General features: G+C 40.6%; 1 protein-coding gene across 3 annotated transcripts in view; it reads right to left on the bottom strand.

Moving 5' to 3' along the window:
* Window positions 1-401: 401 nt before the first annotated feature.
* Window positions 402-25,019, bottom strand: part of uba3 (ubiquitin-like modifier activating enzyme 3) — a 35,296-nt gene continuing 10,678 nt past the window's right edge. For all 3 annotated transcript variants that reach the window (XM_078209470.1, XM_078209472.1, XM_078209471.1), the window contains 12 exons: window positions 23,765-23,808; window positions 18,732-18,796; window positions 17,874-18,029; window positions 16,824-16,926; window positions 13,420-13,533; window positions 13,274-13,327; window positions 10,594-10,630; window positions 10,415-10,496; window positions 9,368-9,468; window positions 8,655-8,718; window positions 8,498-8,552; window positions 402-1,260 (listed from right to left, as the gene is read on the bottom strand). In XM_078209470.1, the coding sequence (XP_078065596.1) occupies window positions 1,172-1,260; window positions 8,498-8,552; window positions 8,655-8,718; window positions 9,368-9,468; window positions 10,415-10,496; window positions 10,594-10,630; window positions 13,274-13,327; window positions 13,420-13,533; window positions 16,824-16,926; window positions 17,874-18,029; window positions 18,732-18,796; window positions 23,765-23,808 (964 nt within the window). In that variant the 3' untranslated portion in view covers window positions 402-1,171. The remainder of the gene's footprint in view (window positions 1,261-8,497; window positions 8,553-8,654; window positions 8,719-9,367; window positions 9,469-10,414; window positions 10,497-10,593; window positions 10,631-13,273; window positions 13,328-13,419; window positions 13,534-16,823; window positions 16,927-17,873; window positions 18,030-18,731; window positions 18,797-23,764; window positions 23,809-25,019) is intronic.

The raw sequence follows: 25,019 nt of genomic DNA, 5'->3' as shown, positions 1-25,019 counted from the left end.
GTAAGCCAGGCTGTTCACAACCCACATTTAACCCCATGAGCTTATGATCTCACATTCTGCCATAATTAAAACTGCCTCTTTCCTACCTTTGTAACATTGCCTGACTTTGCCCCATCTCGGTTCATCTGTTGCTAATGCCTCATCATGCCTTCATTACCTTTAGATTTGACTACTCCAATATCCTCCTGGTTGGTCTTCCACATTTCGCTCTCCATTAATTTAGAGTAATTCGAAACCCTATTGCACTTGATTTCTTGCAGCAAGTCCTGTTCCCCTATCACACCTGTACTCACTTTCACTAACTTACATTGGTTTACAATCAAGCAAAATTTCCAACATTTTATGTTAAGCTGCTTTATAAACATAAGCTATTGTTGCAGACTGATGTAAAACTCCTAATCGAGTATTATTGCTCATTTTATTACAGTATTCACAACTTTGAGAATTTGCAAAGGAATGAAGGTTACTGTACATTTTAGAATTTAAAAAAATCTCAGTTGTAACAGATTCTGAAATGGGGCTCCACTGTACAGCACATCACAAGGAAAGAGGAGTTTTTGGTTTAAAGTAACATTTTTTGCAGCATTTAAAAATATTCATAGCCAAAAATGGTAGTAAGTGGTGGGCAGATAACTTTCCATTTTTGAAATGAGTCTAGTTTCCAGGCTAATTAAATATCATGTTTAAGGACATTAGTCAATGCATGTTTAAATAAACTGGACATGTTTGTTCGAGCTAATACTCCATTCAATAAATATAAAACCTAAATTGCAACACAGAACAAAAACATATTTGACAAATTGATAAAAACTCATTACGTTTTTGAAACAATATGATTCCTTGTTTTCTTACTGTAAATCAATCTTAACTCGATAATTAGAGGTTACAGTGCATGAAATCAAGAGGAGGAACAGTACATGCCCTAGTTTCCTATACACAATGCTACTGCTATATCTTTAAATTGGCAACTTAGGTCATATCCCATTTTAAACATAATATGTACAATGCACCTTCAACTATTTTTGGCCTGATGTGGTACTAGCAAATATATCTAACTTCAAATCCAAGCCTGTTAGAAAGTGACAAAGTCTAGGACGCTGATAATAAACAGATCAATATTTTTCATAAATGTATTTTTTGTACAATTTGTTCAGAATGTCTTCAAAATCAGTCAAGTAGTAAAATGGAGTTTGAAAAGCACTGTTTGAGGCGTCGTTATATCAGCAACAGCTAGCTCCTGTCCGTTTGTAAGGCCCAACTCTAGAAAACAAAATCATTTCAATTTAAGGTTAAGACTTTTTTTTGTAAGAAATTGACAAACAATCATGTGCAAATGTTTGCTGGGAAGAGATTAGTGATTCTTACACATTCCCAATGCTGTTTCCCATGAACTGAAATAATATTTTTTGCATCATTTATGAGATGTGTGTCACTGTCACGTCCAACATTTGTCACCCATTCATATTGCCCTTGAGAAGGTGGTGTTCAGCCCACCTTGTTGAACTGCCTCGGTCCATGTGTTGAGTGGAAGAGATGCTAATCAAATGGGCTGCTTTGTCCTGGGTGATGTTGAGCTTGAGCATTGTGGAGCAGCACTCATTTAGACAAGTGGAGAGTATTCTATCAAACTCCTAACTTGTGCTCAGGAGGCAAGTTATTGGTCACAGAATTTTCAGCTTTTGACTTGCTCCTGTACCCACAATATTTTTTACGGCTGGTCCAGCTTTTGCCAAAGGAAACCACCCACCCCCTGGCATTGATGGTGGGGGAGTCAGTGATGGTAACGCCATTGAATGTCAAGGGGGAAATAGTTCAGATACTCGCTTGCTGGAGATAGTCACTGCTCTAGCACTTGTGTGGTGCAAATGTTACTTGCCAATTGTCTAGCATTCATGTTGTCCAGGTCCAGTTGCCTGCAGACCCAGCTGCTTCAGCATGAGGAGCTGTGAATGGTACTGAACAAAGAACAAAGAACAAAGAAAAGTACAGCACAGGAACAGGCCCTTCGGCCCAAGTTTGTGCCGACACAGATGCCTCTCTAATATTTTCTTGCCTGTGTGTGGTCCATATCCCTATTTCCTGCCTATTCATGTATCTATCTAGTTGCCTCTTGAATCCCTACAGTACAAAGGGAGCCCATTTGGCCGATCGAGTCTGAACACTTTGGAATCAGCAAACATCCCCATTTCTGGCCTTATGCTGCTTTAGAAAGCAGCTGAAGATAGATAGGTGAAAGACAATGCACTGAGGAACCCCTACAGCAATGTTCTGGGGCTGAGATGATTGACCTCCAACAACCATATCTTCCTGTTTTTTCAGTACTCTTACATGAGTGTTGCTGACAAGGCCAGCATTTGTTGCTGCTCATTGCCTTTGTGCTGGACATGTCTCCAATCAGTGGAGAGTTTGCCCGGATTATCATTGACTTCAATTTTGCTAGGGCTCCATGATATCGCAATTGGTCAAATCCAGGATAATAACGCTCACTTCTGCAATTCAGCTCTTTTGTCCAGGTTTGGGCCAAGGCTGTAATGAGTTCCCAAGCTGAGCATACATACATGGTGGAACAAACTGTGAATTGATGAGCAGGTTATTGCTCAGTACTTTCCATCGACACCTTCCATTGCTTTGCTGCTGATTGTGAATAGAATGATTTCCCCTACTTTTTACAGGACATAACCCCGTAATTTTCCACATTGTGTGGTAGATGCCGGTATTGGAGCTATACTTGGGACAGCTTGGCTAGGGGCACAACTAATTTTAGAGCAGAGTCTTTACAGACTATAGTCAGGCTATTATCACAGCCCATTGTGTTTGCTGTATTCAGGGCCTCCAGTTGTTATTTGACAATAGGAGTGAACTGAACTTTCTGAATACTGGCATATGTGATGCTGTGAATCTCAGTAGGTGGCGGCGATGGATCATTCATTCTATATACTTCTGGCTGAAATGGTTGCAAATGCCTTTTCACCACAATGCTGGACCCTCAATCATTAATGACAGCGATGTTCATGGAGCCTTCACCTCAGGTTTGTTCCTTAATTATCCACCACCATTTACACCGGAATGTGGCAAGACTGTAGAGCTTTGATCTGATCCATTAGTTCTGGGATTGCTCAACTCTATCTAGCTTGCTGGTAGTCTTGTGTTGCAGCTTGACAAAATTGGCATCTGATTTTTAGGTATGGCTGTGCTGCTCTGGGCATCTATTTATTAACTACAACTCAGCCTTCAACACTATTATTCCCACGAAACTCATCTCCAAACTCCATGGCCTGGGCTTCGGCACCTCCCTCTGCAACTGGATCCTGAACTTCCTAACTCACAGACCACAATCAGTAAGGATAGGCAACAATTCCTCCTCCACGATCATCCTCAACACCGGTGCCCCACAAGGCTGTGTTCTCAGCCCACTACTATACTCCTTAGACACCCCATGACTGTCTGGCCAAATTTCCCTCCAATTCGATTTTCAAGTTTGCTGATGACACCACCGTAGTGGGCCAGATCTCAAACAATGATGAGACAGAGTACAGGAATGAGATAGAGAATCTGGTGCGACAACAACAATCTCTCCCTCAATGTCAACAAAATCAAGGAGATGGTCATTGACTTCAGGAAACGTAAAGGAGAACATGCCCCTGTCTCCATCAATGGGGACGAAGTAGAAAGGGTGGAGAGCTTCAAGTTTTTAGGTGTCCGGATCATCAACAACCTGTTCTGGTCCCTCCATGCCGACATTATAGTTAAGAAAGCTCACCAACGCCTCTACTTTCTCAGAAGACTGAGGAAATTTGGCACGTCAGCTGCAACTCTCACCATCTTTTACAGATGCACCATAGAAAGCATTCTTTCTGGTTGTATCACAGCTTGGTATGGCTCCTGCTTGGCCCAAGACTGCAAGGAACTACAAAAGATAGTGAATGTAGCCCAATCCATCACACAAACCAGCCTCCCATCCATTGACTCTGACTACACTTCCCGCTGCCTCAGCAAAGCAGCCAGCATAATTAAGGACCCCAGGCATCCCGGACATTCTCTCTTTCACTTTCTTCCTTCGGGAAAAAGATGCAAAAGTCTGAGGTCACGTACCAACCGACTCAAGAACAGCTTCTTCCCTGCTGCTGTCAGACTTTTGAATGGAGAATGGACTTATCTTGCATTAAGTTTATCTTTCTCTACACCCTAGCTATGACTGTAATGCTACATTCTGCACTCTCGCCTTTCCTTCTCTATGAATGGTATGTTTTGTCCGTATAGCGCGCAAGAAACAATATTTTTCACTGTATGTTAATACATGTGACAATAACAAATCAAAATCAAATCAAATGCTCTCTTTCCCTCCTCATTGATTCAGGGTTGATCTCCTGGCTTGATGATAATGGTTGACTGAGGGATGTGTCAGACCATATGGTTACAGATGGTGGTTGAATAAAATTCTACAGCAATAATGTCATGGACAGATGGGGAATTAGGTGAGGATGACATCAAGTAGGTTTTTCCCCCATGTTGGTTCACTCACAAGCTGCCACAGGACTTGTCTGGCAGATAAATCCTTATAGTAGTGCTACTGAGCCACTCTTAGTGATGGACATTGAAGTCTTTCACCCAGAGTACAATCTGTGCCCTGCTACCCTCAGTACTCCTTCCAAATAAAGTTCAACACAGAGAGATACTGATTCATCGGTACAAAACAAAGCACATAATTTTATCTTTCCACAATTATCTGTCCAGTTTCAGTTCCCATGATGGGGGTGATGTACGTTTGGAAAAGCTTCAAAGAACAAAGAACAATACAGCACAGGAACAGGCCCTTCGGCCCTCCAAGCCTGCGCCGCTCATGTGCCCACTAGAACATTCTTTTGTACCCCTCTATTCCCAGTCTGTTCATGTGGCTATCTAGATAAGTCTTAAACGATCCCAGTGTGTCCGCCTCAATCACCTTGCTTGGCAGTGCATTCCAGGCCCCCACCACCCTCTGTGTAAAATACGTCCCCCTGACATCTGTGTTGAACCTTGCCCCCCCTCACCTTGAATCCGTGACCCCTTGTGTTTGTCATCTCCGACCTGGGAAAAAGCTTCCCACTGTTCACTCTATCTATGCCCTTCATAATTTTATACACCTCTACTAGGTCGCCCCTCATCCTCCGTCTTTCCAGGGAGAACAACCCCAGTTTACCCAATCTCTCCTCATAGCTAAGACCCTCCATACCAGGCAACATCCTGGTAAACCTTTTCTGTACTCTCTTCAAAGCCTCCACGTCCTCCTGGTAGTGTGGCGACCAGAACTGGACGCGGTATTCCAAATGTGGCCTAACCATCGTTCTATACAGCTGCAACATCATATGCCAACTTTTATATTCTATGCCCCGTCCAATAAAGGCAAGCATGCCATATGCCTTCTTGACCACCCTCTCCACCTATGCTGCCACCTGGACTTGTACACCCAGGTCCCTCTCTGTGTCTATACTCCTGATGGTTCTGCCATTTATTGTATAGCTCCCCCTTACATTAGATCTACCGAAATGCATCACTTCGCATTTATCTGGATTAAATTCCATCTGCCATTTCTCCGCCCAATGTTCCAGCCTATCTATATTCTGCTGTATTCTCTGACAATGTTCATCATTATCCACAACTCCAGCAATCTTTGTGTCGTCCACAAACTTACTGATCACAGCAGCTACATCTTCCTCCAAATCATTTATATATATCACAAACAGCAGAGGTCCCAGTACAGAGCCCTGCGGAACACCACTAGTCACAGACCTCCAACCGGAAAAAGATCCCTCCACTGCTACCCTCTGTCTTCTATGGCTAAGCCAGTTCTCCACCCATCTAGCTAGCTCACCTTTCATCCTGTGAGATTTAACCTTTTGCACTAGCCTGCCATGAGGGACCTTGTCAAACGCTTTACTAAAATCCATATAGACGACATCCATGGCCCTTCCCTCGTCAATCGTTTTTGTCACCTCCTCAAAAACTCAACCAAATTTGTGAGGCATGACCTCCCTCGTACAAAACCATGCTGTCTATCGCTAATGAGATTATTCAGTTCTAAATGCGCATATATCCTATCTCTAAGAATCTGCTCCAACAACTTCCCTACCACGGACGTCAAGCTCACTGGCCTATAATTACCCAGGTTATCCTTGCTACCCTTCTTAAATAACGGGACCACATTTGCTATCCTCCAATCCTCTGGGACCTCACCTGTGTCCAGTGAAGATACAAAGATTTCTGTTAGAGGCCCAGCAATCGCATCTCTCGCCTCCCCGAGGAGTCTAGGATAGATGCCATCTGGCCCTGGGGATTTGTCTGTCTTGTTTCCTAAAAAACCTAACACTTCCTCCCTTGTAATTGAGATTTTTTCTAATGGGTCAACACATCTCTCTGAGACAATCCCAATCAACATGTCCCTCTCCTTTGTGAATACTGATGCAAAGTATTTGTTTAGAATCTCACCTATTTCCTTTGGTTCTAAGCATAATTCCCCTCCTTTCTTCCCGAGAGGTCCGATTCTTTCCCTAACAACCCTCTTGTTCCTAACGCATGTATAAAATGCCTTAGGATTCTCCTTAATCCTGTCTTCCAAGGACATTTCGTGACCCCTTTTTGCCCTTCTAACTCCTTGTTCAAGTTCTTTTCTACTTTCTCTGTATTCCTCCAGGACTCCATCTGTTTTTAGCTTCCTGGACCTCATGTATGCCTCTTTTTTCTTTTTGATTAGACCCACAATTTCACTGGTTATCCACGGCTCTCGAATCCTACCTTTCCTATCCTTCCTCTTTACAGGCACATGCCTGTCCTGCAGTCCTATCAACTGCTCCTTAAAAGACTCCCACATGCCAGATGTGGATTTACCCTCGAACAGCCTCTCCCAATCAACAGCCACCAAATCCTGCCTAATCAAAGGGCCACAAGAATGATTCCTAGTTTAAACGAACTTAATTATTCTGGGTAGCAAAAAAGCAGGATCTACTCATTTTAAGGGAGGCATAATGTTATGCCTAGCGAAGGTATGTTCTATTCATAATTTCAAACATGGACTATATTCATCTGGAAACTTCCGGAATGTTTTTTTAAAAAAAACAAAATGGACACTGACAAGATGGCTACATTGGCTGCCAAGGGTCAGGTGACTTCTCCAAATTCAATTCAGACTACCTCAAGTTTCTGGAAAATTCCTAATTAAATCACCCTGGGAGGGGGCCTCTCCAGTGAATGGACATATCCAGAAAGAGCCCCTCTGTGGAAGTCAGACCTGCCATTGCTCGTGGGTTACCCCAAACTCAAAATTAATGGACTTCATGTCCTCAAGTTTGTAATTTAACAAAAGAGAGTGGCAGAAAACCAATTAATCACTAGCAGATGTGAATGGCCATCATTTATTTCCATTGTACAGTAATGGCTTTTGGCTTTAAATCATTCTTGGTGAACAATAGCTGATGTGAACAAAACTGACTTCTGATACCAAAAATCCTTCATTATCCCAGGAACGAAAGAGTAACAGGCAGTCTGCAAGGAATACTGCTGCAACGTATCAGCTGAAGACCAAGTAACACCAAAACCTTTTTTAAATTTGGAGGCTGCTCCAACCTAAAAGCTTCCTAGCCTAATTCCTAATCTAAGTCGACCTGCAAAGAAACTTGACCTCCTAATGATAAAATCTGGAAGTGACTAACTTAATAACCTGCTGACCATCCATCTCTTCAAGGGAATCCTGCAAAAATTCTGACATACAACTCCAGCTATTGAAACTGCCTAGACAGCTGTTTTGGAGCAAAACGTGTCAGTTATCATTTACCCTTCGATAAGCCAAACACATGAAATTATGAACTATTCTTTTGTTCACAACTGGTAAAAGTGCTCTATTCTTTTTAAGTGCATCATTCTTATGTGACATAGTATTTATACATTCAGGGTGGAAGTGACACACACGACTCTCTGCATATCTTCTAAGGTCCAAAAAAGACAGATGAAATTCCAGGTAAAACAAACATGGTCATTAGAGCTGCTTGGATTCGTTTCATTTGCTTAAGAGGTTGAGAGGGGAACTTATGAATCCCACCTGCACCCCCACCCCCCCTCCCCGAATTGATAATGAATTTTTTAGCAGCTTTATAGAAGCAATCTACAATTGGAATTGGAAGATATGAAAGCAAAAATTCTTTGACAAAATAAGGAATACAGCTTTATTTTATCTCCTATTCTCCACATCCTTTCCATGAGTATTCTGTATGAATATATTACTGAGATATTCAGCAATATAACAGCTTTTAAAAGAGGCTTTGATACACTTTCATGATTCTAGATTTTTACTTTTCTGCAAGATAGAAAATTAGTAAAAGTAAGCATCAAGAAATGCTGAGAGTTCAAAATTGGTGACTGCAACACTTGTGCTCAACTACTTAAAAAGATAGCTTATCAAACTAACATTTTAGCGCATGGGAGAACTTCCACAAAATCATGAGAACTCTAAACATTCTACACTTACCCTTCAAGGTTTTTGAAAGATTTGGCCTGGTCCTTTCTTCAATTGATGCTACGGTCTGTAAAACAATACATTACATTAGCTTTCAATACAGTAACCTTACTAACTTTGTGGCTGAGACAACAATTAATAAAATTATTACACAGAATTAAATTCTTACTTGTAAATAGAGTGTTTTATTTTTTCCATCCAGAGTTGCAGTGATAGCTGGGGACTTCATTTGTCTGTGGGCAAAAATTACTATGTTCATCAACATGGTCATTCACCCTCCCTTCATCAAGATCATTTGCGATCAATTAAGCCTGCGTTGTCCTTGCTTGCTCTTGAAATATTGTTTTTCTGCAGCTTACTATTTATTCCCGTGCAAGATCATTTTAATGGATAACCGATATTGACTGCCAATTAATGAAGGCCCTTTTCTGGATAAGCATTGTGCCACTTCTTTGGAGAAGAACTGGGGGCTTCCATTTTGCTATGCTAGCTTAACTATCGCAATGTACTTCTGAATGCCTTGGCAATTAACATTAAGCACATTTTGTGCAACTATTATCTTTTGGTTACCTAGAACAGTTCAGAAAAAAGCTTTCAGTCAATAACCCCCCTTCTATTTCACACATTTTCTTTTCAGGCCCCAGCTAAATATGAACTGAAAAATTTGATAGGCAAACTTTCCCCCCCAGTATTTTTTGTTTCAGATACCTGCCCTTCCTTCCCTTGCTTTGTCACCAGATACAGGTCAAAACCACGAGGTGGCAAAATCAGCAGATACCTTAATTGTAAATAACAATATGATCACAAGGTAGCAAAAACGAAGATATAGTAAAACACATGAGACCTGAAAGAGAGGAATAAAATATTTAAAAGGAAGCTTACAGTGAAGCATTTTGAGTCAAGTAATCCAGGAGCTCCTGGAGTTTTGCTGATGGTGGAAACTGTAGATCTTGAGGTACCTGGCTGCAGGCAGGACAGTTTTCCTTTTAAAAAAATAGAAAAATTAATGGAAAGTTTAGAACTTTTCCAGTTACCAGTTTTAGATCTTCTGATAGTTAGGAGATAAAAATAAGCATTCCAACAGGCAAAAATTACTGGTTCAAATTAGTAGATTTATATGGAGGTGCTTAAGATGGATCAGTTCCTTTTATGCAAATGGAAAGGTTTCCTCATATGATTCGGGCAACAATTCATCACGGAAATAAATATCAAGATTTGGTGGGATCAAGTTACTATACTTCTAATACTGAAAAACTGACAAGGAATTGGCAGCCGCTGCATCTCCAGAAATAGAAAATTAAATATTCACGAGAACCTCTCACCATTCAAGTATCTTGTTTTTGTCCATGTCTGGAGTTTATCCAATCTGTACTTTTGATGAACAGGTTTCTCAAATTGATTAGTTAAGCTTTCCATATTCTTTTCTGTTTGGAGCTGGACATTTCATCATTGAAGTAGCAGCACATCTTGTTTTTCAAGATTCAAGTCTCAAGAGGGGTATTCCATGGCCATGGTCACATTTTTAAAAAGGTTTACTTTTCAGGCTTCAGCAATGTTTTCTGTTTTTCTTTAATGAGTCATGAGCTCCTATCTACACACTTTTCTTGTACTGTTGATCATGAACCAGGTTCTCCTTCATCTTTTTGCTATTATTAGGGGGTTAGAACTCCAGGTAATTTTGGCAGAAGTATTGGGATGGGACACAGGCATTGCACGGCACCCTGATTGAACAGAAATTCACATTGGTGCAAGTTTAGTTCTGACTGCTGTGCAATTCCAGTCATTCACACATTAAATATGCTATCCTATGCAGTGACACCAAACGTGATTTTTTTTTTATAAATGAAGGAAATTATGAATTGTACAAAATGCCCATCAATAGATAAACATTTGTCTCATCACTTTATAAACTGGCAGGTACTCACTCACCTTACGTTCTGCTTCAAATGTGTAGGTGTAAAGACCGTCGACATCATTGAACACCAAGTAGTTATTCAGAGGAATATATGCACTGAAAAAGTAACACTGTGCAATTTAAACTTTTATTTGAAAACAGACAAGAGTATGAAAATCACAACTAAGCAATTGTTTAAAAATAAAAAATTTACCTTGATGCAATTTTGAATACTTCCGTTGCACATACAGCTGGGGAAGGAAACATTCCATTATTTGAAAATTAACCTTTAATGTATAACCAAAAGTTAATTTTTCAATCAAGTATTAAATGATGTAAACAAATAATAGTCTTCTTAACTTTTAGGCTTGGCATTAATATAATGAGGAAGTGACTTAACCTTTTAAGATTGCATTCTGGACATAAATTTATTGCAATCTGGCAAACATTAGTTAATAATTCATCAGTATTGCTCTCCATGTATTCTACTGATCCAATTGATTCATTGTGCATGTAATTTCAAGGTTCTACTTCAAGGTATTACATGATGAAAGAGCTGCGCTACCATCTGTTGTTGCCTCCTGGTACTACAATAATTCTGATAATCCAATCATTCACTTTAGAGCATATTCACTGTCATTTAGAAATGAACACAAAATTCACGCCTCGTAAAGAGGAACCTCATACAATTCAAAGTATGCCAAAAGTGCAAGTGAACCTTTAATGATGAAGATATTATGCAATCAATTGCACCATGATAATTAGTTACTTTTGAGACTTGGAATACTGAAAGATGTGTGGGTTAGGTTGATTAGCCAAACCAAATTGCCCCTTAGTGTCAGGGGGACTAGCATGGTAAATACATGGGGTTATGGAGTTAGGACCTGGGTGGGATTGTTGTTGGTGCAGACTGGATGGGCCAAATCGCCTCCTTCTGCATTGTAGGGATTCTATGATTCTGTAATTCTAATTCAGCAATGACAGCTAAGTACTCACTGGCCACTCATTGACTAAAAACTGCATCTGTACTGAAATGGATTGTTCAATAACTGTCACACAATACTCCTTTGCAAGTAGGAACGTGTGGTGTCTTTAAGTAAACAGAATATAACCTCTGCACTTCTAACCTGAAATACAATCATATTACAAATGTAAGATTTTAATTTCAAGCCTTGGAAACAGTTATATTGAAATTTATTTCAAGTATGGAGAGTGAAATACTATAAAAATGCTTTGTGCCTTCATCTGTCTAAAGGGGTTAATTTCTCCATGTTAGAAATCTTACCAACATAAAGTTGGAGCGGAAGGGACTGGATTACAGTGTAATCCTTTCCCACATTGCCTTTTCATTCCTGAAACTTAGGTGTGAAACCAGCCCAGGGATTTTTGGGAAGATGACCTAGCTCTGCCACCGGCTCTAGTAATTCTGTGTGAAATATGTTTCTGCAAATTGGTGATCAAATCAATGCCTAGCATGAAAGCGATCAGTCCCACACAAGAATGAATGCATTAGGCAAACAGACCATGAAATAAAGCTAAACAGAAAACTATTTGCACTCTATTAGCTACCTTGCATCAGAGGGTTTTGCATTTGCTTGTCAGAAACGCAACATTTGTAAATAACTATTATTGCTTAAAAATAGTTATGTAATTAGATTACTGCCAGTTTACTCAAACAATGCTCTGATCTACCTTGGTGCACAGTCAAGCAACATCTTGATTTTGAAATTTTCCTGGATTTCAAATGCCTCCATGGCCCTGCCCCTCCCCATCACCTTAACCCAGTGGTTCCCAAAGGGTGCGGCGCGCCACACTGGTGCGGCGAGAGAGGATGGCAAGTGTGGCGGGAAGATTAAAGGACAATCAAAGAAACATTTAAACATGGTTTAAACAAGCATTGTTTTATACTTTCTGGATGTCCCATGATCATATTATAAAGTAGTTGTGTTCTATGTTATGAATCAAGCACTGCTAGTTGTTGTTTTTGAATGTATTTCTTAGAGCAAATTTTTATTCCGAAAGTGTGGCCCAGTGAAAAAAGTTTGGGAACCACTGCCTTAACCCCTTCAGCCCCCAAATCCTCAGATATCTGCACTCATCTAATTCTGGCCTCTTGTATATTCTTGGTTAAAAGTTGTTCCATCATTGGCATCCAAAAGTTCAGTTTCCTCGGCCCCAAGCTTTGGGATTCACTATCAACTTTCCTCCTGTAAGACAGTCCTTGAAACCTACTTCGATGATCAAGCTTTTTGGTCATCTGACCTAATAGCTCCTTATGTGGCTTGATGTCAAACTTTGTCTTATAATGTTCCTGTGAAGTGCCTTCATTATGTTAAAGGTGTTGTTGTAAGTAAAAAATGGCCCATCCATTCGCTCAACCTTGGTAAGAATGAGTCACAGCATCATAGAACATCCACAGCACTGAAGGAGACTGGCTCTCTGCAAGGGCAACTTCCACTCTTTCACCCTTTTCTTGTCACCTTGCAAATTTTCGCTTCCAATGCTTATCCAACACCTTTTTGAAACCAAGATTGAATCTGCCTCCACTATACTCCCCGGTAGCGCACTACCACAAACTGCGTGAGAAAACATTTTCTCACATCACCATTGGTTCTTTTGCCATTCATTTTAAATTGTTGACCCTTTCACCAATGGAATTCATGAAGGATAAACCATTTTGACAGTTACAAAGCACAGAAGCCTCAAATGTTTCCAAGTCCTTCGAAACAATTTTCTACCCTTTAGCAGCAGTAAAATTAAACAGGATAACTGGTTCTGATGTTGTACTTTTCCTGCTTCCATCGATTTTATAATTTTAAACCTCAAATCCAAAGTTGATACTTTATGGCATTCAAAAAAACTCAGCTCAAGAAGTTACTTAACACTATCTTTACCTGCAATTACTGCATTGGTAGATGCTACTGCAGGGATAATTCTCTTGATAACCCCTGGAACAAATGGTAAAAGGTCCCATCAACAGGTATTTAGATTTACAGTAGTATAAATGTGCAAAAAAGTATTCTAATTTTATAGGACATACCCTGTGTAAGTCTATATGAGATGCCAGTTATGTTGAAATGAGCAGCTCTTTCAAGTGATTTCTGAAAAACCCATTGTATATGCTCTGGATCATCACCATCCAGTGCAACGCCCTCTGTAGGAAAAAACAAGACACTTCATTTTGGTAACATAGCCTGCTGTACACACACTGGTGCTGACAATGAGGGTATCTCAAGTTAACCTGTAAGAATAAGATAATTTTGCATTTTTTTGTTCAGCAGAGTAAATCAATGCTGGGAACTAGAATATTTCCACTTCAAGCACACTTTCAGCATCAAGCACCAGATACTTGCAGAATAAAGCTCTTGTCAAAACAGGCCAAAATGTGGCAAAACTATCTTCAAAAGTCAATGACATCAGCACCTGTGTGAATTCTTCTGTCTCAATACCAGTTGGCCTCACTCGAGTGAAGTTTCCAATTTCGCTGCAATTTCTGAATTATGGACAGTTAATGCCTCAGATGTACCCTCACCAGAAATTGAATGAGACCGATTAAACTTTGCAATTTTATTATAAGCGCAATTCTACAGAGTACTGCTTCTGCAGTGTACTAAACTTGGGGAATTTGGAAGAAGTGCTGTTTCACTAATCACAAAAAGTGAGAGGTGTTGCCTGCAATTCCTGTGCCATGTGGGAGCTTCATGGCACAGTGTGTCTTAGGAAACCACAAGTGTGGGAAGGTTCTCCACCTGCTTCAGCTTGAGCAGTTTCTGAGCTTGAAGAGCATCTGGAGTCACTGAAGAGCATGAGGAGAGTTTGACGGATTGCACATTTTAGGAAGTGGCCATTGTACAGGCAACATGCGTTCAGGATAAGATAGATGGCTAACCAGAGGAGGAGCAAGAGGCAGGGATTCTTGTAGTGCATGTCACTATCAACCTGGTACTTACCACTGCAGACTCCTGGGCGTGACAATGCCTTGAAGGTGTGCAATCCAGATCATGGCACCAATGGGCAAAGGAGTTTGCAAAGGAACAAAAAGCATTGAAGATTCTATAGATAGGGAGACAGACTGTCCTTTTTGTTTATGTGGCACCAGGTTAAAGAACATCACAGAGAGAATGCAGAATCTTCCGCAGGGGACAACAGTGAGCCAAAGATTTAACAGCAACAGTAGGTTTTGACATCCTATAGTCAGTCACGCCAAAGTAAAAGGCCAGATATCACTTCACACCACCTGCATATAGAGCAACAAGATGAAGCAAGGGGCACCGTGGCGTGCTTCTGGAGCAGCTGGCTGTGCTAACAGGAGGGACCACAGATGTCTGCGAAAGCTAGTGAGAGAACGAGAGAGGTGAGGGAAGTGGGATCGGAGGAGTCAGGGCTACCCAATGGCAGGGGACAGGCTATTGTTCCAAAACCACAGCGAGGTGCAGCAGCACTGCATATTTGTGCTGCCAGTGATTTATCATGAGGTGCAGGATTAGGGCTGCATCAGGGTGTGGGGGAAGAATTGGAGAGTTTTAGAGCAAGTAACGATTTGCATTTACAATTTACACATTAACACAAACATAACTGTTGGCCAAGGCCACTGAGGGGATGCTCACCAGAAATACTCAGTTGTCAGAGCCTGCAACAGCATGCATATTCAATATGCTAGGCAACTGTTTCAACTGCGAAGGTCATCGTAGGTTGAAACTTTTATAATAGAGTTGGCACATAAACAAGCTGACCAAGGGCTTTTTAAAATGTATTTTGAAATGGAATCTTGTAATTCATCCAGAAATCCACTTAAGAATTTTTGATTTTCACAACAAGCTCAAGCAGGTTATCTGCAAATTATTGCATGATCCCTTTTTACAAAAAAACCTTCAGTAGGTCATGATTAAGCTACCAATTTGTTTAATACAAGTTGCTTAAAGGTTATAAGGTTTGAAATACAACTGCGTATACATACATTCCACAGACACCAGCAGTGAAGGAAATTATCTTATATTTTTGCATTGATCCAAGATGAAGAAATCCTATACAGGTCTGAACTGTTACATAAAGGGATAGAAGCAAACCTGCTAGATCTCAGGTGGCATGTGGCACCATGCTGCGCAGAAGCTCAGAGTAATGCAACATCTTGACTTTAATCAAGCAGGAGTTGGAGTGATTCTTACTCAACAACGCTGCAAAATTAAACACTCTCTCATTCAGGGCAACAATGTGGCTGATGAATTTCTCTGCTCAGAACTATGGATGCCAAATTTGAGAGAAAAATATGCAAACAACTCAGGGTTGAAGTTTGTTCTGAGGGGAGATGGTAATCAGTGTGCACAGTGGCGAGTTTGAAGGGTACTCTGAAGGCAGTAGAGATGCATCCATCTGGGGACATCTGTTGCTGACCAATACAAACGTTCATGAGGTCTGAGAGCAGCCCCATGTTTTTGCATTGGGAATAGCACCCCAGGGATGAACCTAAAACTCCTGGAAGAGTGACCAAACAAGGTGGGGGCGGTGCAGTCCCTCTCAGAAACATCACGTAGTTGTTCCCAGGGTGTTCCATCCAATCCCAATTCTTCTTCATGGTCAATCACACCTCCAATTCCTCACACGCAAGAACCAAAAAGGGGGGTTAAGAAACCCAATGTCTGAAGAATACTATCAATACTCATTGAGGCTCAAGATTACACATAGTCTAGTTTGGTACCAAACTAACAAATACCCACACAGCAACCTAGCAAATGCCTTTGATGCAATATGATTAAACACCGCTACTCATATTTCTAGTGCTACTGAACAGAGGTCTACATTGGACAACAAGAAGTGTCCTGGATGAAATACAAACTGCTTTGGTAACCGCTGATAATCGTCTTCATCTTGAAAACCAGTATGGAAAAGTAAGAGACAATGTTTAAGAGTGTGAACTATTAGTTAACACCATTTGCTTGGTCATCATGAATCCACCTTACATTGCGAAACGGTGGCACAGTGGTTAGCACTGTAGCTTCACAGCGCCAGGGACCTAGGTTCGATTTCCAGCTTAGGTCACCATCTGTGTGGAGTCTGCACGTTCGCCCCGTGTCTGCATGGGTTTCCTCCCGGTGCTCCAGTTTCCTCCCACAGTCCGAAAGACGTGCTGGTTAGGTGGATTGGCCATGTTAAATTCTCCCTCAGTGTACCCGAACAGGCACCAGAATATGGCAACCAGGGGATTTTTCACAGTAACTTCATTGCAGTGTTAATGTAAGTCTACTTGTGACTAATAAATAAACTTTACTTTAAAATTAAGTTCAAGAGTTGAATAAGGGGGTTGCACTTTCAGGCAGACTTGGATATCATATACACAAATTATTAGTCAGTGCAAGGGTCCCAAACAACAGTGCTCAAAAGCTTTTACTTCTTTTGCTAATAAGTTATCAAAGCAAACTTCAGAATATTAGATTTAGTTAACATTACCTCCAAAGGGGCTTTCTTTGGGCCACTGCAAGATTCTGACATATTCAATACAGTGCTCTGGAAGCCTAGGCATAGAAGCAATGGTACACATGGGAAAGTTGATCTGGAAAGCAAATAGCAAAATTATTTTTAATTTATTTTATTTAAAAATTACTGTGTAAAATTCTAGATCTATGCATACAAGGTAAAATAATTGGCCCATTTAAAATTTCTCAATGTATAAAATAGAAACAAAAATGGATATGATTCCCCTAAAACTGGGCTCCAATTTTTTGAAACAAATCATTGAGGGAGAAGTCAAGGGGAAAATTATTTGACACTCCAACCCACCCCACCCACCCACTCAGGGACTAAAAGCAGAACACAGATTGGTTTAAGAATCAGGCTACTATGGGCTTGACTGAAATAATGTTTACTGATCCAAGAGATGTTACCATGGTAATTTCTTTTTATTCATTTGTGGGATATTTATTGCCCACCCCTAGTTGCTCTTGGAGGGCAGTTGAGAGTCAACCACATTGCTGTGGGTCTGGAGTCACATGTAGGCTAGACCAGGTGAGGATGGCAGATTTCCTTCCCTAAAGGATATTAGTGAACTAGATGGGTTTTCCCTACAATCAATGGTTTCATGGTCATCAGTAGATTCTTAATTCCAGATTTTTTTTTATTGAATTCAAATTCCACCAGCTGCCGTGGCGGAATTCAAACCCAGGGCCCCAGAACATTAGCTGAGTTTCTGGATTAATAGTCTAGCAATGATACCACTAGGCCATCCCTTCCACAAAATATATTTTAAAGCTGAAATAAAATAAGACATAGATAGGACTTCATTAAATTTGATAGGGGAAAAGATGAAAAAAATTAAGTTGAAGAGCAAAATTGGAAAACATACGTAACTAATCAAAGATAAAACTATCTTAAAATATTGAACCAGAGATGGGGAATGGAAAAAGTCGTTTGGAATATGAGGAAACTTTTTAAAAAATAACTTCACCTTCTAACTTATCGGGCCCCAAAAACTGAATCAGTAACATTTTTGTACCTAGTTACCTGAGGAGGATATAGTTCCAGTGTACACTCTATACATGCTGTCATTCCTGGCAATATAACACGTGCATTACCCTTAAACCCTTCAGTGCCACCGTCAATCAATGGTATAATGGAGCTTGGGTCTAGTGTTCCATCTTCAAAGTTCAGCAAGGATATCTATGAGCAACAAACATTTTTTTCAAAAACAGTTTTCAATTGTCCTGAATATCCTTTTAATAATATACATTTGGCTACCTCATGGTGATTTTAAATCCCTGGATCCACTGTTGGGAACATAGTACACTCCATTTCCATTTAGTTTCCCATATGTAGAACTTCTCACTATGACTATTATAAATGTAGAGGTAGTTTGATACTCGTTAGTTGATGCATTGTCTCTATGTAACTGATCTCACTTGGTATGTTTTTCTGCCCATTTTAAACCACTGGCCAATATTGTTTACAAGATATACATAACATCATTTTTAATTATCTGCTAATTATTACTCTAACTCACAGGGGAGACAGATGGTTGAGTACCAGCATGCAAATGTCTGGAGTACCTTGGTTATCTGGTTTGGGGTGAACAAAGGAAACAGAATAGAGCTAGCTTCATTAACAGATGCTAGGAAGATGCTGTTTTGATAAAGGCCATTGATCTGAAAGGATAATTCTGTTTAACTCTTCACAAACACTGCCTGATCTGCTGAGGGTTTCCAGCATCTTCTGAATTAACCTCATCTAGTGAACAAGTGACAAATGTATAATGCCCGAGCTTTGTTCTTATGGTTACATTATCTGAATTCCTTCCTTAAATTGCTGCCATTCAATCGTTAAGTAACTGTTATTCTACATGAATATATGTATTAATATTCATACCAACATCCCATTGATCCACCTTCTGGCAATTATAGAATCTAATCCACTAATAACGATATGAAATTCTGAAACAGAAAAAGTACTTTTAAAGTGACTAATTTCCACATTCAAGCTTCATAAGTAAAACTTGATTTTATATAATCACATCATCAAGTCTCAAATTCTCAAAATATTTTACATATGGTAATTTTGCCATCTATATAACTAACTATAAGTAAACATGACAATCATTTCACACACAGCGAAACTCCACAGAGATGAATAATCTATTAATTTATTTTGCAAATGTTTGTTTGGAAAAGTTAGCCAGGACCAAAGAAAACTTGCTGTCCTTATTAATGTAGCAATCTTCAATGTCAATTTGAACTGAACTACTCAGGTTAGCCTTCCATTTTGAAGATTGTACTTTCAAAAATATAGCAAACTGTCAGTACCGTTAGCCTAAATAAAAATTGAGACCCTAATGTGTTTTATTTCCTTCTCTTCAGGCCACTCAACTTCTCAACATAAATTATTCTTCACCAGTTGATTACTGAGGTCGACAGTTCCCAACATTTTACTGTAGTAACATCTTTGAAATAGCAAGTGAGAAGTGCACAGCTAGATTTGTCCTCAAATTTTCTCTCCCACTTGAATAATTAGCCTCTGTTTTAGAGTACCTAACAGAACTCTTCAGGATTCACTAGCTGCCAAAGAACAGAGAGATGCAGGGAGACCTAACTGAGCATAGATGAAGCAGACTTAAAGCTCAATTGTCTTTGTACTTCATGTTAAAAGTCAGTGTAGGAACTACATTTCAAACTAAGATATAATTTGTACAACAGTTTATGCAGTCAGCCTGTGCTGGCTGGCACGTTTGGGATCAGTCCAAGTCTGTATGGCAAACTGGCCACATGAAAGGATTGTGATGCTGACCGCATAGAAATAATTGCAATAAGCAGTTTTCTCAAAATTAGAGGAAAAATTGGAAGGTTGAAGTTTATGCAAAAACGAATGCACTTGAATTAGAGCAGGCAAGTGAAGAACACCCCACTTCAAATGAGTTTAAACAGTTTCTTATAAAAACATTTTTCTTTTTTTTCCTCAAAGACACTGGTTTCTTCAGTGACACTACAGTCACCCTCAATCACCTAAGTGTCTATTAAATTTGTGTGGATTTCAACAGGGACTGCAAGGAGTCTGTGAAGGGGAAGGAAAAAACTCAGCTGGATCCTGTACCCATACACAAAAGTCAGTAAAGGTCAATGTAAAGGTAAAGTCGCCGTAGTCCCAGATGACCATAGGCTGCTCTCTCCTTTAACGGGGTGTAAGTGGTGATTTAACCTGAGGATCATCACACCTCAGGTGAGGGGCAAGGTTGAGAAGGTGGGCCTTCACGAATAACTTCAGCTAGTATCGAAATTGTACCTGCGCTGTTGGTGTCGCTCTGCATCACAAACCAGCTGTCCAGCCAACTGAGCTAACCAACCCTCCCAATGTATAGTAACAAGGGATAGAAAGCAGGCATTCATTCCTCCCCTGAAATCAGTGATGCTACAGGCAATTTCAACACGGTTCCAATGGAGAGCAATTAATTCAAAAATCTGGAGGATTGATACTAGTTTTGAGGGTGTTTACGTCATTAGCCCATATGCTGTTGACGTTGTTAGCCCATATGCTGTTGGGGAAAAACCTATATGTTGGGGTGATGGACCCTTTAAGATCCAAATTTCTTTAGGAAATTATTTCTGAAAAAAAAACTTGCCACAAGTAACCAATCATGTGACTAAGTTGCCTGGGAGATAAACAACAGAAAAGGGGTCAACAAGTAGACTATAGGAGTAGATAGTGTGTGTTATGCTGTGCTCAAGCACGTTAGTTTTAGAGCAAGCTGGATGCAAGGAACATTTCTTCCAAATGGGATTCAATTGATATTCTGTATGCTGGCTAAAAACATTTAAAATTCTTGTGAATTAGAGGACTCTTATAACAGTGAGTTGGAATTCCAGGAATAGCCAAGCTGAAAAGAGAAAAAGTTCTAGATACAGGACTCCAGAGTTAAGAACATTAGGACCAGGAGAGATCTGACCTGAAATAGCTATCCCTGTGTGAAGTGGGGTATCTATAACCTTGGGACTGGAGGAGATTTGAAAGGGCAACCTCGTCAGAGAGCCCAACAAATCAGAGTCCTTATGACAATCTTTGAAACTGTATTCACAGAAAGTGGTTAGTGTCTTCCAATTAAGTATCAGTTTATGTGGGAGGTGGTGAGAGAGGGGGGTGGGGGATGCAAGTCAGATGGGTGCAGAAGACAAGTTGAGTTAAAAGAAGCAGCTTAGAGAGTATAAGTAAATATGTTCATTATACTTAATGTAACTGACCAAATTCATGTTCTTCGATTTTTGTAATGTCAAATTCTTTTGTTTTAAACAGGAAACCTGTGGTATCATTCCTTTAGTAAATACCTGGGTTTATGAATAGCCGGGGGGGAAAAAGTTACTGTTCTCCATTGAGATCATAACATTAAGAGTTAAATTGCTTACGGTCAATTCCCTTGATGGATCAACTGGTTATAATGGCGAGTCAAGTCAGTTCAGAAAAACCACAGATTCAGTTCAACTGTCTTATTCAGCTAGGAGACGGTAAGAGTCTCCACTGGAGCAAGCTGAGAGGGAGTGATTGGAGGCAGCAGTGCTGGTGAGAGATTAATTGAATTGTTTATTTATTTAATTAGTCAGCGAGTGTGTGTTTTCTTTTGGCCTTTACTTTTGCAGTAGTATTTTAAGTTTAAAGTGCAAACTAGAAGTGGGCTGCTAAGGAGTCTGGGAAGGGTTTTTTAAGCGCGTGAAGTATAAAAGGTAGGCTGCAGTATACAGCGGGCAGCGTCGGGAGCGGGCAGGGGAGTGAGTGGGAAGCAGAGTGTGAGCCACAAGGCTTTGGCTCACAGGGCTTGAGTGAGTGGGAAGCAGAGTGTGAGCTATAAGGCTTTGGCTCACAGGGCTTAGGCGGAAAGGGCGAGCAGGGGTGAGTTGAATTCATTTTTGCTGTTTCTACCTGGTACTGGCAAGGTATCTAGAGGGGATGGGTGTGCAGGCAGTGCTATGTTCCTCTTGCACTATGTTTGAGGTGAGGGACGACGACAGTGTCCGTGTTGATTACACCTGTGGGAAGTGCACCCATCTGCAGCTCCTCCAAAACCGTGTTAGGGAACTGAAGCTGGAGTTGGATGAACTTAGGATCATTAGGGACGCAGAGGTGGCCATAGACAGAAGCTTTAGGAATGCAGTTACTCCGAGGAATGAAAACAGATGGGTGACAGTGAGAGGGGCTGGGAGTTGGCCGATTGGATAGCTAACTGGCTATCTGATCGAACTCAGAGGGTGGTGGTGGATGGAAAATTTTCAGACTGGAGGCAGGTTGCTAGCAGAGTGCCACAGGGATCAGTGCTTGGTCCTCTGCTCTTTGTGATTTTTATTAATGACTTAGAGGAGGGGGCTGAAGGGTGGATCAGTAAATTTGCTGATGACACCAAGATTGGTAGAGTAGTGGATGAGGTGGAGGGCTGTTGTAGACTGCAAAGAGACATAGATAGGATGCAAAGCTGGGCTGAAAAATGGCAAATGGAGTTTAACCCTGATAAATGTGAGGTGATTCATTTTGGTAGGACTAATTTAAATGTGGATTACAGGGTCAAAGGTAGGGTTCTGAAGACTGTGGAGGAACAGAGAGATCTTGGGGTCCATATCCACAGATCTCTAAAGGTTGCCACTCAAGTGGATAGAGCTGTGAAGGCGGCCTATAGTGTGTTAGCTTTTATTAACAGGGGGTTGGAGTTTAAGAGCCGTGGGGTTATGCTGCAACTGTACAGGACCTTGGTGAGATCACATTTGGAATATTTTGTGCAGTTCTGGTCACCTCACAATAAGAAGGATGTGGAAGCGCTGGAAAGAGTGCAGAGGAGATTTACCAGGGTGCTGCCTGGTTTGGAGGGTAGGTCTTATGAGGAAAGGTTGAGGGAGCTGGGGCTGTTCTCTCTGGAGCGGAGGAGGTTGAGGGGAGACTTAATAGAGGTTTATAAAATGATGAAGGGGATAGATAGAGTGAACGTTCAAAGACTATTTCCTTGGGTGGATGGAGCTATTACAAGGGGGCATAACTATAGGGTTCATGGTGGGAGATATAGGAAGGATATCAGAGGTAGGTTCTTTACGCAGAGAGTGGTTGGGGTGTGGAATGGACTGCCTGCAGTGATAGTGGAGTCAGACACTTTAGGAACATTTAAGCGGTTATTGGATAGGCACATGGAGCACACCAGGATGATAGGGAGTGGGATAGCTTGATCTTGGTTTCAGATAAAGCTCGGCACAACATCGTGGGCCGAAGGGCCTGTTCTGTGCTGTACTGTTCTATGTTCTAAGAGTCCTATGAATGAACTCAGTGAAATGGGATCCGGCTCTAGTCCCTGCTGTAAAGTGTCAATCTGTGAACACTGGTACAGTACAGGATCAATTTGGTTGTGATGCCCAACCCCCAAATAGCCGCACATGTCCAGGCACAAAAATGAAGAATGGTCAGTTGGGTGTTGTAGCTGAGGGTCACCAACATATATGAAAAAATACCCCAGAGAAATTCATCAATATGAAAGAAAAAAATATTTCCACCATCACAACTTTGAGAAGGTAGCAAAATCAAGTATTTTAAAATCACAACAGGTCATGAAATATTTTATTAAAGATTAGACCTTCAGCATGTACAATCCTGAATAGCATTTTGTAGACTTCAATATCTCAGCATATATAAGCTCATGTGCTATATTTGGGTCCATTGAGCTCCAAGAGCTGTAATAAGCAGTTCACTTGATGAACAAATCCCAAGCACAGCTTTTCTTAAGATACTTATCTCAGAGAGAATACGTTTGTACCAAAGGCTGCAAATCTGATTTTTGATCATTCACTTAAATAGGGTTGGAGCCTGCATAGATTGCAGCTTTGTTAAGTTGTAAAATTACTGTCAATGCTGAGAATAGCTAGATTTCAGCAGGAGTCATTACTTACGTCTGTAAAAGGATTCAGTGAAATCTTGTATCTTTTTAAAATGTCTGAGTAAAGTTAAGGATTGTTTCAACTCATTATATCATTGGCTCTATTGCCTTTGTAACTACATACATTCTTGTTTCAGTTGTAGGAACATGAACATCTCAGACAAGAATCCTTGGCAGTAAAAGTACATCACGGAACACAATATTACAATTCAGGCCTACTCCAACCACATACAAGGATTATGCATGCCATGAGCATAACAGCGTGCCACATGTTGAATAATTACCCTTCTTATTAGTGTTAAAAGAACAAACTTGTATTTATATTGGGCTTTTCATAATCTCAGCACATCCCAAAGCACTTCACAGCTAATTAAATGCTTTAATCTAGGAAATGTAGCAGCCAATTTAAAAGCAGCAAGAGCACAATGGTTAGCACTGCTGCCTCACAGCACCAGGGTAAGATGCTCTTTCAGAGTTGGTGCAGACTCGATTGGCCAAATGGCCTCCTTCTGCACTGCAGGGATTCTATGATTTCAGACACCATTGAGACAAATGACCAGATAATCTGCTTTGGTGCAACAGCTGAGGGATAAACATTGACCAGGATTCCTTAGGGAACGCAGTTACTCATCAACAAAATAATGCTCTGGGATCTTTTCTATATCTATCCTCAAAGCAAATCAAGTTTAATGCCTCATTTGAAATACATCACATCGAGCACTCCCTCTACTGTACTGCAGTCTCTTGCTTGATGTTGGCACAAGTCTTAGATATAGGATTTGAACCCAAATGGATTTCTGTGTTTAACTGTGCACATGTGGACTCCAGAAGTTGCTGTTACTTTTGGAGTAATGATGGTGAAGGCTGACAGTTTCATTGTCATTGCTACTGCAAAATTGTACAAGTTCCAATCTTCATTTTGCTTTGTGTACAATGGGTTGAGTGCAAGCTATATTTCTATATTTCCTGTTTTTTGCAATGAGGATTCTTCAATCTGACTGATTGAAGAGTTTCCCTGCTGCTTTCCCTGCTCACAGACACCAGATTTCCTCTAGAGGTCATCACGTTGGATCAGACACGTGATTATTTGAAATCTCTGCTCACAAAAGCCAACAAATATCTCTGGGCAACGCTAAGTGAGGTGCATGGCAAAACTGTTCTCCCTCCACTTGCAGAAAAATTCAATGTAGTTCCCTATGGTTGGGCTACTTTTATTTTGATTACTCCTTTGTAGATGCGATTTGATCCAAGGATTTAATACTGCCAGA

The sequence above is a fragment of the Mustelus asterias genome, chromosome 3 (genome assembly GCF_964213995.1).
Source record: "Mustelus asterias chromosome 3, sMusAst1.hap1.1, whole genome shotgun sequence".
NCBI lineage: Eukaryota > Metazoa > Chordata > Chondrichthyes > Carcharhiniformes > Triakidae > Mustelus > Mustelus asterias.
This window is presented reverse-complemented; position numbering and strand designations above follow the sequence as displayed.